At 36.5% G+C, this 16535-nt stretch overlaps 1 protein-coding gene across 1 annotated transcript in view; it reads left to right on the top strand.

Annotated features, from left to right (window-relative positions):
• The window catches only part of SDCCAG8 (SHH signaling and ciliogenesis regulator SDCCAG8), a 285884-nt gene that overhangs the window by 44178 nt on the left and 225171 nt on the right, over nucleotides 1-16535 (top strand). The window contains 2 exon segments of the mRNA XM_036753380.1: nucleotides 9830-9894; nucleotides 11113-11295. Coding sequence (XP_036609275.1) covers nucleotides 9830-9894; nucleotides 11113-11295 — 248 coding nt within the window.

Raw genomic sequence — 16535 nt, 5'->3', positions numbered from 1 at the left:
ATGGAGAAGTGGAAATACTCTCATTTCCTGCCATAATTTTGGTACTTATTTCCACAAGATTAGTAGTCAATAAATACTGTAAGCGATCAGGGGAAAGTATTGTCTCTTTCAATTTTAAGATATGATAAAAATGGAAGAAGAAGCAGGCTATTTTATTCATTGGCTTCAGTGCCAACAAAAATGGAATATTCTTTACAAAAAACTGAGCAATGATTTTTATTATTTAATAGAATTATTAACAGATGTACCTTTTAATTTTAATAAGTAGATACTAATTACAATGAAACAAAAATCTTACATATAGTATCAATTAATAAATACACTAAGAAATCTTAATATTAGATTATGAGTTGGAAAGAATGTTAAATACCATCTAGTCCAACCTGGAACTGACCAAGAATCTTTTGTATGACATCCCTAACAAGTGGTTATCTGTCCTCTGCTTCAAGACCTTCAGTGAGGGAGGATTTGCTTTTGAGCAGTAAATTCCACTTTTGGACAACTTAAACTGTTTAGCAAGCTTTCAATTTACTTTAAGGTAGAATCTAATCCTCTGCAACATCTACCTGTCTATTAGTTCTGCCCTCTGGGGCCAGCAGAGCAAGTTTTATTCTTCTTTCACATGAAAGCCCTTCAGACATTTAAAGGATGCTCACATGCCCCCTCAAAGTCTTGTTCTGTAGCCTGAACATCCTTAGTTCCTTTGACTGGCCTTTGTATAACATATTCTCTAGTATTCCCATTATTTTTGTACCTAAAATGTGGTACCTCATAGTATACATAGTATGAGTCTTTGGTATGGTGGAACTTTCACTTTTCTTATTGTGCTCACAGTTCTTCAGTAGACATAGCCTAAGGATAACCTTATCTTTTTTGGGAGGATGTGGTACCACCATGCAGTTGACTAATATGGAACTTGGAAGCCTTTAAAACCCATGTATCTTTTATATGGGCCAATATTGTCTAGCCAAGTATTTTTGCAGTTGTCATTCACCTCTGCTTTAGTATTTTATTAAGGACATTGTTTGCTTGTGAGGCTTAATTTTTTTAATATTTTGGGACCTTTATAATTACTAAATTTCATGTGATTCAGCTTATAATTCTAGCCTATTGAGATTTTTTTGAATCATGAGTGTCTCATCCGACATCATTTTTCTCCCCTAGCTTCACACCATCTACAGATCTGAATAGCATGTTATCTATTCCTTCATCCACACCATTGATAAAAATGTTGAACAGAATAGGGCCAAGGATGGTTCCCTAAGGCACCTCACTAGATACCTCAGTCTATATTGACATTTATACTCTTTGGTGTCTGTCATCCAGTTCCATATCCTCCTAAACATATTATAATACAATACTAACCTATCTTTCCATCATATTCACAAGTATAGTATAACATACTTTGTCAAATGTTTTGCTAAAGCCCTATATTCGCAAACATGGAAGTGAAGCTTATTTGTGGGTTATGGGAACACCAAGTGTATGACCTGGTTAGGGAGCATTTCAGTTAGATATACTGTTGATACAGAATGCCAATGATGTATTTTTCCAGTTGCCTTGCCAAAAAAAGAAATGAAGCTATTTTGGCATGGCCTGTCCTTCACAAACCTTTGATGGCTAATAAGTCAAATCAGCAAGCATTTATTAAGTGCCTATTATTAGCCAGGCACCACACTAGGTGCTAGGTGTGCAAAGAAAGGAAAAAAAAGTCTCTACCCTCAAAGAGCTCATGGTATAATATGGAAGAAAACATGCAAACATCTGCATACACACACACAAACACACAGAATAAATTGGAGATAATCGAAAGAGGAAAATCACTAGCGCTGAGGGAATGGGGAAAGGATTCCTGTAGAATATGGGATTTTAGCTAGTACTTGAAAGAAGCCAAGAAATATAGGAGGTAGTGAGGAGCATGGAGAAAATTGCAGGCAAAGGGGAATAGCTAGTGAAAATGTATGAAATTGAGAGATGGCAGTGTCTTTTGTTAGAGAATAGCAAGGAGAAGAACGTCACTGGATTGCAGAGTGTGTTAGGGGAGAAGGCATAAGTTGAGTGTAAAAAGATTGGACAGGTAGGAGGCAGCCAGGTCATGAAGGTCTTTGAATGCCAGACAGAGGATTTTATATTTGATCATAGTGGTAATAATAATGGAGTTAGTTGAATTGGGGGTGGGGATGGGAATAAAAATGACATGGTCAGACCTGTGTTTTCAGGAAGATCACTTTAACAGCTGTGTCGAAGATGGACCAGAGTGAGGAGAGACTTGAGGCATTCAAACCAAAAACAAAATTATTGCAATAGTCCAGGCATGAGAGCTTTCTGCAGCATAATGTTAATGTCAGAGAATAGGAAGGGTCATATATGAGAAATTTTGGAATTTAAATTAATAGGCTTTGGCAAGAGATTGGATATAGGGAGTGAGAGAAAGTGAGGAGTTGAGAGTGACACCTAAGTTGTGAGCCTAGGGGACTAAGAGGATGTGATGTCCTCAACAGTAGTAGCAAAGATAGGAAGAAGAGAAGGTACGGGGGAAAAGATATAATGAGTTCAGTTCAGGACATGCAGAGTTTAAGATGTCTACAGAACATTCGGTTTGGGATGTCTGGAGGTCAGTATAGGGTTGGCTGTGGATAAGTAGATCTGAGAATCATTGACAGAGATAATTGAATACATAAGAGCTGATGAGATAACTAAGTGAGAGCTTTGAAGGAGAAACCCACTTTTAGTAAGCATGGCACCATGGAGATCCAACAAAGAAGACTGGGGAGGAATAGTCAGGCAAATAAGAGAAGAACCAGGATAAGATAGTATCACAAAAACCTAGAGAGAACGAGAATAACAAGTAGAAGAGAATGATCAATAGTGTCAAAAACTGACGAGAGGTCAAGCAGGATAAGGATTAAGGAAAGACCATTCAATTAGCAAATACAAGATCCTTAGTAACTTTAGAGAGAGCAGTTTCAGTTGAATGAAGCTCGACTATAGAGATTTAAGAAGAGACTGAATGAACAGGAAGTGGAGTGACTAATTATAGACAGGCTTCTCAAGGAGCTATGAAAGCGAGAGAAATATAGGATGATAGCTAATAGGGATGGATGGATCAAGTGAAGGGTTTTTAAGGATGGGGGAGACCTCAGCATGTTTGTAGGCTGTAGGGAAGTAGGTGGCAGATAAGCAGGTATGGAAGATGTGGAAAAATGGGGATGATAGAGGGGGCAGTCTTCTCGAGAAAATAGGATGGGATGGGATCACTTATACATGTGGAGGGGTTTTCTTGGAAAGGAGAAAGGCCACCTCTTCATAAGAGACAGAGGTAAAGGAGATAAATGGCAGAAGACACCTGAGTGCTAAGGCTTGGCAGGGCAGCACTTGAGGAAAGGAGGGTACTCTTGGCAAATGGCCTCAAGTTTTTCATTGAAATATGAGGCAAGGAGGGAGCGGAGCCAAGATGGCCACATGAAATGGCCTCTTACCAGAACTCTTTCACAAGTTCTGTCAGATACCTCTAAAAAAAGTGAATCTGAGCAGATTTTTTTTGGCAGTGCAATTGGGGTTAAGTGACTTGGCCAAGGTCACACAGCTAATATATGTGTCAAGTGTCTGAGGCTGGATTTGAACTCAGGTGCTCCTGACTTCAGGGCCAGTGCTCTACTCACTGCGCCACCTAGCTGCCCCACATCTGAGCAGATCTGAGAGAGTTAGAAGCCACTAGTAGACTGAGTGGGGCAAATTTCCAAGCCAGGAGAGTCTGAAAGGTTAATGGGATAGATTCGTAGGCTGGGAAAACCTGGCATGTGAAGCTGCACCAGACAGCACCAAAGCAGAAGCAGCTGCAGAAACCAGCCAGTGATCCAGGCTGGGAGAAAGGCCTCTTAGCACAGGATGGGAGTCTGTCAAAGCAACTGGAGGCAGCAGTGCAGTGCCTGCGGCTGTGAGACATCTTCTCCTGAGGTTTGCAGCCCAAAGGTTTGAAACACACCTTCTTGAACTTCCGGGAGACATAATGGCCAGGTAAACGGCTCTCATTACTCCCTCCCTCACTGACCCAGAGAATTCCTTGGGAAAATGCTGGAATAGAGGAGACAGAAGTGGGGCTTCAGTAGCCAAATAGTGGGAATTCCTGAGTCCCAGAAGGGCAGAACCAGCAAGGGTCAACACCGGGAATCCAGATGTGCTTTTGCACAGCCAGGGAAAGTGGCAGACACCAGCACAGACACCATCTGAGACCACCCCCAGGAGAAGAGGAGACTTCTGGCAGCCAGACGACCCCTCCCCCACACCTCAGGAAACCAAAGGCCATAATACACAAAGCCAGTAACCAGGCTCACAATTCCCCGAACAAGAAACCTGGGACAGAGATCCCTGAGCTCCAAAAGCAGAAATCCATTGTAAAGCCAGGAAAAAGCTAACCAACATGAAGAAGAACACGAAAAAACCAAGGACCATTGATTCTTTTTATGGAAACAGGGAAGATCAAAATACCAATTCAGAAGAGGACAGCATTGACACTATACCCACATCTGATACCTCAAAAAGGGAGTGTGAATTGGCCTCAAGCCCAAAGAGCATTCCTGGAAGAGCTGAAGGAGGATTTTAAAAACCAAATTAGGGAGGTAAAAGAAAAAATGAAAAAAAAAAAACCATGGGTGAGATCAAATCTTTAAAAAGTAAAATTGGCAAAATGGCTAAGGAGATTCAGAATCTACATAGAGAAAATGACACCCTGAAAGGTAAAATCAACCAACTGGAAAAGGAGACTCAAAAGCAAAATGAAGACAGCAACTCATTAAAAATTAGAATTGAGCAAGTGGAAGCTAATGCCTCTATGAGGCATCAAGAAGTAGTCAAACAAAATATAAAGAATGAAAAAATAGAAGAAAATGTGAAATGTCTGATTGGAAAAACAACTGGCCTGGAAAATAGATCCAGGAGAGACAATTTAAGAATTATTGGTCTACCGGAAAGCCACGATGAGAAAAAGAGCCTGGACATTATCTTTGAAGAAATTATCAAAGATAACTGCCCAGAGGTCCTAGAACCAGAGGGGAAAATAGTTCTTGAAAGAATTCACCAATCACCCCCTGAAAGAGATCCAAAATTGAAAACTCCAAGAAATATTATAGCCAAATTTCAGAATTACAAAGTCAGGGAGAAAATACTGCAAGCAGCCAAAAAGAAACAATTCAAACATCATGGACCTACAGTCAGGATCACGCAAGATCTCTCAGGTTCTGCATTAATTGACAGGAGAAATTGGAATGTGATATTCCAAAGGGCAAAAGAGCTTGGACTACAGCCAAGAATCAACTACCTAGCAAAATTGAGCATAATTTTTCAGGCAAGGAGATGGACATTCAAGTAAATAAGGGAATTCCAGACCATCCTGATGAAAAGGCCAGAACTCAATGGAAAATTTGATCTTCAAATAGAAAACTCAAGAGAGATATAAAAAGGTAAACAGGGGAAAACCCTCCCACAAACCTTTTTAATCAATAAGGACAAATTGTTTACATCCTTGTATAGGACTATATTGTTTTATACATGATGTATATATATATAATGTCAATCTTGAGAATAGTACAGTTATTATGACAATTGAAAGGGATACACATAGACTGTGGGTGTCAGTATAAAATAACTGATATAATGATAAAAAACATAATTAAGAAATGTAAAGGGAGGGTTCTGGGAGAAGAGGTAAGGAGGTAGTAGAAAAGGGTAAATTACATCAAATGAAGAGGCACAAAAACACATTATAGTAGAAGGAAAGATGGGAGGGAGAAGAGTAGTATATGAGCTTTACTCTCATCAGATTTGGTTCAAGAAGAGGATAACATACTCTGAAAAGCATAGAAATCAAACTTATCCTACAGGCAGTAGGAGGGGAAAGGGGAAAGAAAAGGGGGGTGGTCAGAAGGGAGCCAAGAAGTAGCAAGGGGAAAAGGGTAAGATAAGGGGGAGAATCAAGAGGGAGTGTAAATTGAGGAAGGTAGTGGTCAAAAGCAAAACTCTTTTGAGGAGCAGAAGGGGGGAGGGAGAAATAAAAGCATAATCAGGGGGAGGGGGGAGAAACAGGATGGAGAAAAAGACACAGCTTGTAATCATAACTGTGAATGTGAATGGGATGAACAGAGGCAGATAGCAGAATGTATTAAAAACCATAATCCTACAATATGTTGTTCACAAGAAACCCATTTGAAAAAGGGGGATACACACAGGGTAAAAATAAAAAGATGGAGTAGAATATGTTGTGCTTCAGCTAAAGTAAAAAAAAAGCAGGATTAGCAATCCTAATCTCAGACAAAGCAAAAGCAAAGATAGATCTAATTAAAAGAGATAAGGAAGGACACTATATCCTGCTAAAAGGCACCATAGACAATGAAGCAATATCATTATTTAACATATATGCACCAAGTGGTATAGCATGCAGATTCTTAGGGGAGAAGTTCAGGGAGTTACAGGAAGAAATAGATAGCAAATCCATACTAGTGAGGGACCTCAACCTCCCCCTCTCTGAACTTGATAAATCTAACCTCAAAATAAACAAGAAAGAAGTTAAGGAGTTGAATAGAATTTTAGAAAAGGCAGATATGACAGATCTCTGAAGAAAACTGAATGGAGATAAAAAGGAATATACTTTTTTCTCAGTGGTACATGGCACATACTCAAAAAATGACCATGTACTGGGGCATAAAAACCTCATAATCCAGTGCAGAAAGGCAGAAATAATCAATGCATCCTTCTCAGATCATGGCGCAATAAAAATTATTTGTAATAAAGGACCATGGAAAGATAAACTAAAAACTAATTGGAAACTAAATCATCTAATCCTAAAGAATGAGCAGGTCAAAGAACAAATCATAGAAACAACTGCTTCATTCAAGAGAATGACAATAATTAGACAACATGTCAAAACTTATGGGATGCAGCAAAAGCAATTCTCAGGGGAATTTTTATATCTCTAAATGCTTACATGAATAAAATAGATAAAAAGAAGATCAATGAAATGGGCATGCAACTGAAAAAACTAGAAAAAGAACAGATAGAAAATCCCCAATTAGAAACCAAATTAGAAATACTGAAAATCAAAGGAGAGAATAATAAAATTGAAATCAAGAAAACTATTGAACTAATAAATAAAACTAAGAGCTGGTTTTATGAAAAAACCAATAAAATTGATAAACCCTTGGTTAATTTGATTTTAAAAAAAAGAAGAAAATCAAATTACCAGTATCAAAAATGAAAAGGGTGAATTCACCTCCAATGAAGAAGATATTAAAACAATAATTAGGAATTATTTTGCCCAATTATATGCCCATAAATATGGTAACCTCAGGGAAATGGATGAATATTTATAAAAATACATATTGTCTAGGTTAACAGAAGAGGAAGTAAATTACCTAAGTAACCCCATCTCAGAAAGAGAAATTGAGCTATCCATCAATGAACTCCCTAGGAAAAACTCTCCAGGGCCAGATGGTTTTACGTGTGAATTCTATCAAGCATTTAAAGAACAATTAATTCCCATACTTTATAGACTATTTGGGAAAATAGGTGAAGAAGGAGTCCTAATAAATTCTTTTTATGACACAAATATGGTACTAATACCTAAACCAGAAGGAGTCAAAGCAGAGAAAGAAAATTATAGACCAGTTTCCCTAATCAATATTGATGCAGAAATTTTAAATTAAATATTAGCAAAATGATTGCAGCAACTTATTAGGAGAATAATACACTACGACCAAGTAGGATTTATTCCAGGAATGCAAGGCTGGCTCAATATTAGATATTAAATGTGCTCAATCTTAATGATACCCAGGCTCACAACCTTGATGTCATCCTCAATTCCTCACCTCCACTCTCCGCATCTTCCCAATCAATTGCCAAGTCTCGTTTCCACTTCCACTGTACAGCATCTCTCGCATTTGTCCCTTACTTTCTACTCATGTGGATACCACCCTTCTTTAGGCTCTCATTTCCTGTCACCTGGCTATCTACAGTAGCCTCTTCATTGGTCTCCCTACCTCAAGTATCTCCTTTCTCCAATTCATTCACCGGGTTGCTAAAGTGATTTTCCTAAAGCACCTGGTGGGTGTCATTTCCCTTCTCAAAAAACTCCTACCACTGCCGGTTTTTATGAGAATCAAATGTAAATTCCTTTGTTTGGCATTGAATGCCTTTTCACAGCCTTTGTCCCAAATTGCATTTTCTCTGGATTTAACTGGAGAGGGTAGAAGAAAAGTTAAATTTATTTCTAGACACAGGAGCATAAGATGAAATCCAATTATATTTTGTTGATGACTTCCCGATAATCCCTTATCCTTATTTTCACTAACTTCTAAATAAAATTTACTATTTCCTCCAATTATGAATATAGACAATACATGTTATTTTGAGAAGGAATCATAGGTTTCACCAGACTGCTTCCAGATTCTGTGACACAAAAAAGGATAACTCCCACAGTTTGGATAGTCTGGGTGTATCTTATTAGATGTCTTTGTTTATTAACACTTCTTTCATTAAGTACAATCATTCGTTTGAGCTAAAGCCTCCTATCTTTATTGTGCTTATTAGTGCTCTCCAGCAAAAATATTATTTAAATTATACTGTTACCCTTAATCTCACATACAAACATTTTTACCTAATTGCAAATAGCCAAAGTCTCAGTTAAGCTAAGCTTATTGTCCTTAAATAAAACACTAATATTCTAATTATTCTTCCCATTTATGAGATTTCTTAGACTTATGGTAGACACAGTTGCTGTTCAACATCTAAATCATGCTAGATTTATAAGGTGCTTTATTTCTATCATTTGATTTGATCTTTACTACAACCTTGTATAGCTTGGAATACAAATATTATCTTACAGATGGGGAAACAGGCTTCACTTAATTAACTTGCCCCAGGTCACACAACTTGTTCAAAGTAAAGCCAAGACTCAAACTCATGTCTTTTGATGCTGAATAGTGTGGTGGACTATTTATTTACTTTTTGTTAACTGATAAGGAAGGTTTCTTGACTCTTTATTTTATATATCTGACAGAATTGATTAGAAATGATGAAAACATGATATTAAATTAGCAAGAAATAGTTTAATTATAGAAAAACTGTTGTTTTGTTGTAGTGAGTAAAGTGAAGTGAAGAATATTGACGTATATTTGTTAATGATGAAATATTCGTTTCAGTATTCATTGTGGAATATTAATTTCAGTAAAGAATTATGAATTAGCTAATATTCATGCATGTCATTCATGGCCAGAGACCTTTTCATTTATATTTATTACAATTAACTTGTTGAATACCTTTAGTATTCAACTGTTATGGTAACTACAGTTGGACATTCAAGGATCTTTAAGAGAGAAGCTGCCTTTGCTCTAGTTTCAACCCCAGAACAGCCTTTTGTCAGGGTCACACCACCTCAGGGAGCAGCCAGCCTTGGGTGTGGGGAGAAACAGAAACTGGAAGAAAGCTTGTTGCTCTGGAAAATCTGATGTAATGCTTCTCCTATGCTGTCTGTGGAGGGGCATATTTACTCAGTCCTTTCTGAATATCAGAAATCAGGGCATGGGGGAAGTGGTTCTTTACCACTTCATCCTTTGAGAAATGGAAATGACAGCAACTCATCCATTTTTTTTGAGCTACTTATCTCAGAATAATAAAAGGGTTTGGAGAAGGAAGGGTTTCCTCCCCAAAAAGGACACATTTTGGGGTTTTTTAAAACAGTCTAGAGATAATTGGATTCATTTTTCATAACTGAATTTGAAATAGACAACACTGTGAAGTCATGGGAAAATATTCATGTGTATTCCTTTCTTTTCTAAAGGAAAGATTAAAACTTATTTATGAAGAAAAGAATGAAATATTAGAATCTCAAGTCAGGACACTAAGGTAAAGTGAAACAATTTATTTAAAGTACTTATAAAAACCTAAAGATCTGAGTTTCAGTAATAACAAAAATAGCAAACTTTAACATATGCCAAAAAAGTATTTGCTGGTGGAAGTATTATTTTTTAAAATTGAAATTTATCAAAATAATTCAGTAAACTTTTTAATTTTGGAAGTTCTGAACTGTCAAATCTCCTTATGGTTTTCAAATTTCGGTTAAAAACTTTTAGGCTAAAAAATCTTCACCAACAAAGACTTGCCAGTCCATAAGGTGAACTTTTATAAGTAGTCATGATAAATTTCTTCATTTTACCTCTGTTTATTTTGTATTTTAATCTTGGAATTGTAGTTAATATGTAAGAGAGAAAAAAATTAAATGACTTTTTTGTTTTCAAATAATGTACTTACCCTTATTTGTACTGGCAAATAATAGATTTTAAATAACAATAAATGGAATAAAACAAATCATTACTTTCTGCCTGAGCATATATATATCCTATTCACTTATACAGCTTTTTTTTAATAACTTGGTATTACAGGTGTGGTATTTATAAGTTATTTCATTTTGTAAATACATTTTTTAATACAAGCAGAATTCAGATCTGCTGTTATTAATTAGTCTACTACCATTTGTAGTAAAGCCTTCCTTTTTGGCTTTTAGTTTATATTCAAATAAAATTTGAAATGTTGGATTCTTTTTGAACCTGCATTTTCTCTCAGTGGAGATGAAATGAAAGCATTTGTTTTATTATAAAAATTTGCTCTTTTTTGTTGGTTTGGGTTCTTTATTATAGTTATATTTTTCCCCTCATAAACCATTTTGGTCGATGTCAGCCTTTGGGTTTTTTTGTTTTTGTTTTGCTTGAAAAATCTGCCTTTTCTTCCATAGTGTCCAAACTTGTTTTGTCTTTGGAATGTGTTCCAAAAGTGCTCCAAAACCTTTATTAACCAACTTGCAGAGCATGGTATTAAGGTTATTTTTTGCCCTACGACACTAAAAGGAAACTGACGAAATGGAAGGCTTTGCTTCATACAGTATTTTAAGGCTTTTTTAAAATTAGGATTGCTTAGATTATTATTTAAAAGGATTTCCTTCATCCAAAGTATTTCTCACTTAAAAAGTAAAGAAATTAGAGTTTGTATTTGAAAACTTTCCTATAAGTGAAGTAGTAAATATTGTTTGATTCATTTATGAGATTTATCATTTTTTCTTCCTTTTAGGAAAAACTTGTCTGAATCTGAGAAAAATTGTGAAGACCTCAAGGGTAGACTAAAGCATCAAGAATCTCTCAATGCAGTTTCTAACCGTGTTGGTGGTCTTTGTTTAAAATGTTCCCAACATGAAGCTGTCCTTGCTCAAACCCATACCAATGCTCATGTACAGACCATTGAAAGATTGACCAAGTAAGTATACATGTATGCATATCAACATCACAAAGTTTTTTTTTCTGACTTTGAAAACGATTTGATTTTAAGAGGATGTTGTAATCTCTTCGCACAGTACATCAGTGACTATTCCAAATTTGAGGGTTTTGCTGTGGTTGACGGAGAGAATGGTGCACACATAATCTTGATGGACTTGTTGCCTTTTTTCTGGCATCCTCTCCAGTTTTATTTTGCTGAGTTTTCTATGAACCCCTTTCCCCTCTTTTACTTCTCATCATAGAATGATAAATGTGTTCTACTCCAGTGTTGCTCTTGATGAAGTGTTGCCTGGCTAAGACAATTTTAGACTTTTATGGTAATTGATTTCCTTACACTGGTTAAATTTACCTCAGAAAATGGTCATGGTTTTGGTGATGGTGATTCTTTTATTTGTCAGCCAGCAGTTTCACTTACATGCAACATATTATTGGTATTTTTCCTTTCTCCAAAATATAGAAGTATTATCTTCTTTGTGACCCCATTTGGGGTTTTCTTGAAAAAGAAAAGTCGTTTGCCATTTTATTCTTCATCTTGTTTTACAAATGAGGAAACTGAGACAAACACGGTTAAGTTACTTGTCAAGAGTCATATAGCTAGTTAGTGTTTGAGGCCAGATTTGAACTCAGGAAGATGAGTCTTCTTGACTCCAGGCCCAGTCCTCCATCTAGTGTGCCACCTAGCAGCCCTCTTTTTACTCCATATTCTCAATCAATTAAAAGCATTTTGAGCAACTAGAGCAACTAGTGGTCCAATGGGTAGAGTGCTCAGCCAGGAGTCAGGAAGACTTTCACTCAAATGCGCCCTCAGAAATTTAGTAGTTTGGTGACCCTGTGCAAGTCACTTAATTTCTCTTTGCTTCAGTTTCTTCAGCTTTAAAATGGGGATAATAGCATGAAGATCAAATGAGATAATATTTGCAAAAAGCACTTAGCATGGTGCCTGGCACATAGTAGATACTATATAAATGCTAACTCCCTTCAGCAATTATGAAATGGGTCGATCAAGGTGTAATTTAACTAAGATTACTTTTAGAGAAGCAGTGTTGGGGTAGTGGCTAATGTATTGTACTTGGAGTCTATAGGACAAAAATTCTAATCCTACCTCTGATATTTAGCTGTGATCCTGTTGAGGTCACTTAACTCTTTCTAAGCCTCATATTCAAGTCTTACATTCTTTACCTAAAAATGAGGATGCTAATATTTGTATTGCTACTCCGAAGGGTAGTTGTGAGGCTCGTATGAAATACTGTGTGCCAAGTATTTGCAAATCTTAAGGCCCTATATACATAGCCTCTATTATTATTAGTATCATTTTGAAAGGCATCTTCCCATTAGGTGAAAGATAGTTCTATTTTGGTTATCTAGTGAAAAGAGGCATTTGAAGAGAACTGTTGGAAAGAATTCCATTTAACATGTATTAAGTGCCTACTGAGTGCTAGGCACCTGAGATACACAAAAACTTAAGTAAATTCAGAAAGCTTTTATTGAGCCCTTTCTGTATATCAGGCACTGGAAACACAAATACAAAAATGAATCAGTCCCTCCTGTCAAGGAGTTTATATTCTACTGCAGGAAGACAACCTGTACACAGATAACGGGATTTTAAAAACTAAAGGTTTTTAATTAGAAGAATAACACAGTCAGACCTGTTCTATAGGATTATTTTGGCTGTATGGATTAGGTTTGCTTGGATAGAGAGAGATTAGAGGTAATGTGACCAGATGAAAGGTGATGAGGACCTGAACTCTAGAGGAATGACAGAGAGAAAGGAATAGGTAAAAGAGATGTATGTTATGGTGGAAGTATAGACAGGATTCTGTTAACATCCCTGTTTCTGTTAGGAGCCTTACCATTCTTCCAGTCCCTCAGGGTCACCATCTTTGTGTCATTGTCAGGCTTCTTACCCCACCTCTAGTATCTAATTAGTTGTCAAGTTTTGTTGATTCTGTACCTCCATTACATTTCTCTCATCTATTCTCTTTTTTCTCCCCACAGCATAAACACTTTAGTTTAAGCCCTTGTCCCCTTGACTTTTCTAACAGCTTCTGAATTCATCTCCCTACATCCTTCTGTCCCTTTCCTTTTCACTCCATCCTCCATATACCTGGCAAAATTGTTTTTAAAGTACAAGTCTGACCATTTCATTCTCCTGCTTAAAAAGTTCCATTAGTTATCTGCCTTTAGAATAAAATATAAACTCCTTTCTTTGTCATTTGAAGCCCTTTACTATCTTACTTCAGTCTACCTTTCCAGGCTTACTATATAACATATCCCTTCATAAACTCTATGTTACAGTTAAACATTGTTGTACCTCTTATACAATATTCCTTCTACTTCTGTGCATTTGCAAAGGCTATCATCTCACGTGCCTGGAATATCTTCTCTTCTTCTCTTCCACCTCTTAGAATCTCTAGCAGTCTTTTTCACTCTTCATATATTCTGTATCTAGTTTCATGTGTACATGTTGTTTTGCTGAATATAAGGTCCTTGAAGACAGTGACTTGTCTCACATGTCTTGCCATCTGGCACAGAAGTGGATTATAAGATCACAGAAGGACTTGAGACATCATCTGCAGGGGTGGGGAACCTGTGGCTTCAAGGCCACATGTGGCCTCATGACTAAATCCAAACAAATTTGGATGAGGTCACATGTGGCCATGAGGCCACAGGTTCCCTACCCCTGATTCTAGAATAATATCCTTGTTTTACAGATAATGAAACTGAGGCCTGGAGGGGATAAGTGACCTGCCCAGGGTCAATTAAATAGTAAATGGGAGAAGCAGAATTTGAAGCCAGGTCATTTTTATCCAAATCTAGCATGCTTTTCACTATGCTACAAAGCTTTTTATGTCTGCCACTGGATGGATCATAGTTTCTGGTTCATTGTTGGATTGTAGTAAGTGTAGTATTAACTATATATCAACTTTTTGCTGTGTAGTTGTATTTGGGGAAAGTGTGATTTCAACCCCAATCAGGCCAAAACCTCTAAACCCACAGTGAATATGATTTAAATAACTAGTTAAGTAATTTTTTATTTTTTTCAACACAAAGTACATTAATTTATGGCATGATTCTTTAATGGGGTTTCTCTCCTATCATACTACTATCATAAAACCTAACTAGATATGTTAGCTTATAATATCCTTGAGTGAAGGAACCTTTATATTCACTGTAGCACCTAGGTATCAATACCTTGGATATCATAGGCACTTTGTTGTTGAGTTGAATGTCTTAGTAATTATGAGGTGGTTTCTATTCATTCTGTTTTGGAGCAAAAGTCTAGGCATGCACCAAAACAGTTCCTTTTTCCCTTGACTAAAATTTTGGGTGAGCATATCCTCCAGTTCAGGAACTTCACTAATCTTCTTGGCTCCAACTATAGAACTGACTTCCTTTAAATATCAGTCCAAAGTCCATATTGTCTATTCTTGTTGGATTCCAAACAACATGGTCTAGTGGAAAACAATGTTGGATTTGGAGTTATAAAACTAAGTTTGTGTTCTAGCTCTACCACTTATTGGCTAATGACCAAAGGCAAGTCATTTGTTCTCTGAAACTCAGTTACTCCATTTGTACAGTGGGAACACTCCTTACCTCATGGAGTTATTTCAAGGAGAAAAATTTTAAGCTAAAAAAATGACATATAAATGTGAGCTATTGTTACTATAGAGTGTCTTCCCATGGCGGTTATAAGTCATGCTTAGAAAAATCATTGAAATGCAACAGCCTTCACCTCAGGATTTCCTTCCTAACAATAATAGAGATAGGACCATTTTTGTTTTCTAAAGGTGCTGTATATTAATGTCTATGGAGTCCATATATATTCATCATTTTTATGACTATGGCTCTCTGGGTAGCCTTTTCACCTTAATGTCTGATGCTTATGCTTTCGGCTTTTCTTTATTTCTTAAATGTCATTTTATCTGGATCACAAAGAATGATAAAGTGTTGATAGAACATTACTTGTTTTGTCACGAGAAACTCTTTCATAAGTCTCGTACAGTCAGTCCTAGAAATGATATTTTGTAGAACTCACAGAATTTATAGGCACCTAGCATATGGTTTCTTGCAGAAACACCAATTCACTATTCCCATTGATACATGCCCTTGTATTAACTGAGGTACCTGCTGAAATATTTTATTGAGGCTTCTTCCTGGTATGTGATTTCCTGAGGGATTTCATATTGAGCTCTTAAGATCTTTTAGGTGGAAATCTTGTAGAATATTTTTGCATTGCTAATGAGAAGTTTAGCCTTTTTTTAAGCTTTAATAAAGTCAGTACTTAGCATCATTTAAATCTGTCTTTATTCAAACATCTTTTTACTTTCATTCATCAATAAGGTTTTAACAAATATGCTTTCATAACCACTTCCTTTATCTTGGGTACATCTCTAATATTTTTCCTGCTTTTAAGCAATAACAATAATTCCTTATGCTACAGTAGTGCTTTATTTTTTATAGAATGTTTTCATATATGTTGTCTTATTTGACCCACAGAAAAACACCATGTGTGCTAGGTAGAACAGGAGGTATTATTTCCATTTGACAAATGGAAAAATTGAGTCTCAAAGAGGTAATATGATTTGAAACCATCTAGTAACTAGAAGAGGTGGGACGGAAGCCCAGGGATTTTGATTCCAAGTGTGTTCGTGGTAGTAAATTTTGCTACCTTTCCAAAGATGGAAGGTAATTTTTTTTTTGGAAACTCCTAATAAGAAACCATGCTTTCCAATTTAAGCTGACTAGCAATTTTTTCACCTGTCAGCATGCACTTTCTCTGCATGATGAACTATCTAGTAAAGAGCACTTTGTCTAATGATGCTGGCATTCCTATAATCTCTATGTTTAAGGACTAGATAATAGAGTAATTGCATAGTCACCAATACCTCTCAATAGGTTTTAGAACTTTGAGCCCGAACTATTCAAACATTGAAGGGCTTGAACTTTGATTCAAGGTATCAATTTTGGCATCAAATGGTATTATACTTTGATTTTCTTCAGTGAAGTAGTTAATTTCTTAACCGAATACCTCAAATGCAATCCAGCATTGTTTCAGGTTATAGGACTCACATTTTTATAGTACTTTAAGTTTTGCAGGTAGTGAAATATTAACCCACCCATTTTAAAGATGAGGAAATTGAGGCACAAACCTGTTAAGTAAGTGACTGACTTGCCCTGAATGTCAGGGTTAGGAATTGAATCTACCTTTCCTGACTCAGA

Source organism: Trichosurus vulpecula, chromosome 4 (assembly GCF_011100635.1).
Source record: "Trichosurus vulpecula isolate mTriVul1 chromosome 4, mTriVul1.pri, whole genome shotgun sequence".
Lineage (NCBI taxonomy): Eukaryota > Metazoa > Chordata > Mammalia > Diprotodontia > Phalangeridae > Trichosurus > Trichosurus vulpecula.
Note: the sequence above shows the minus strand (reverse complement) of the source record. Positions and strands in the feature narration are given on the sequence as shown.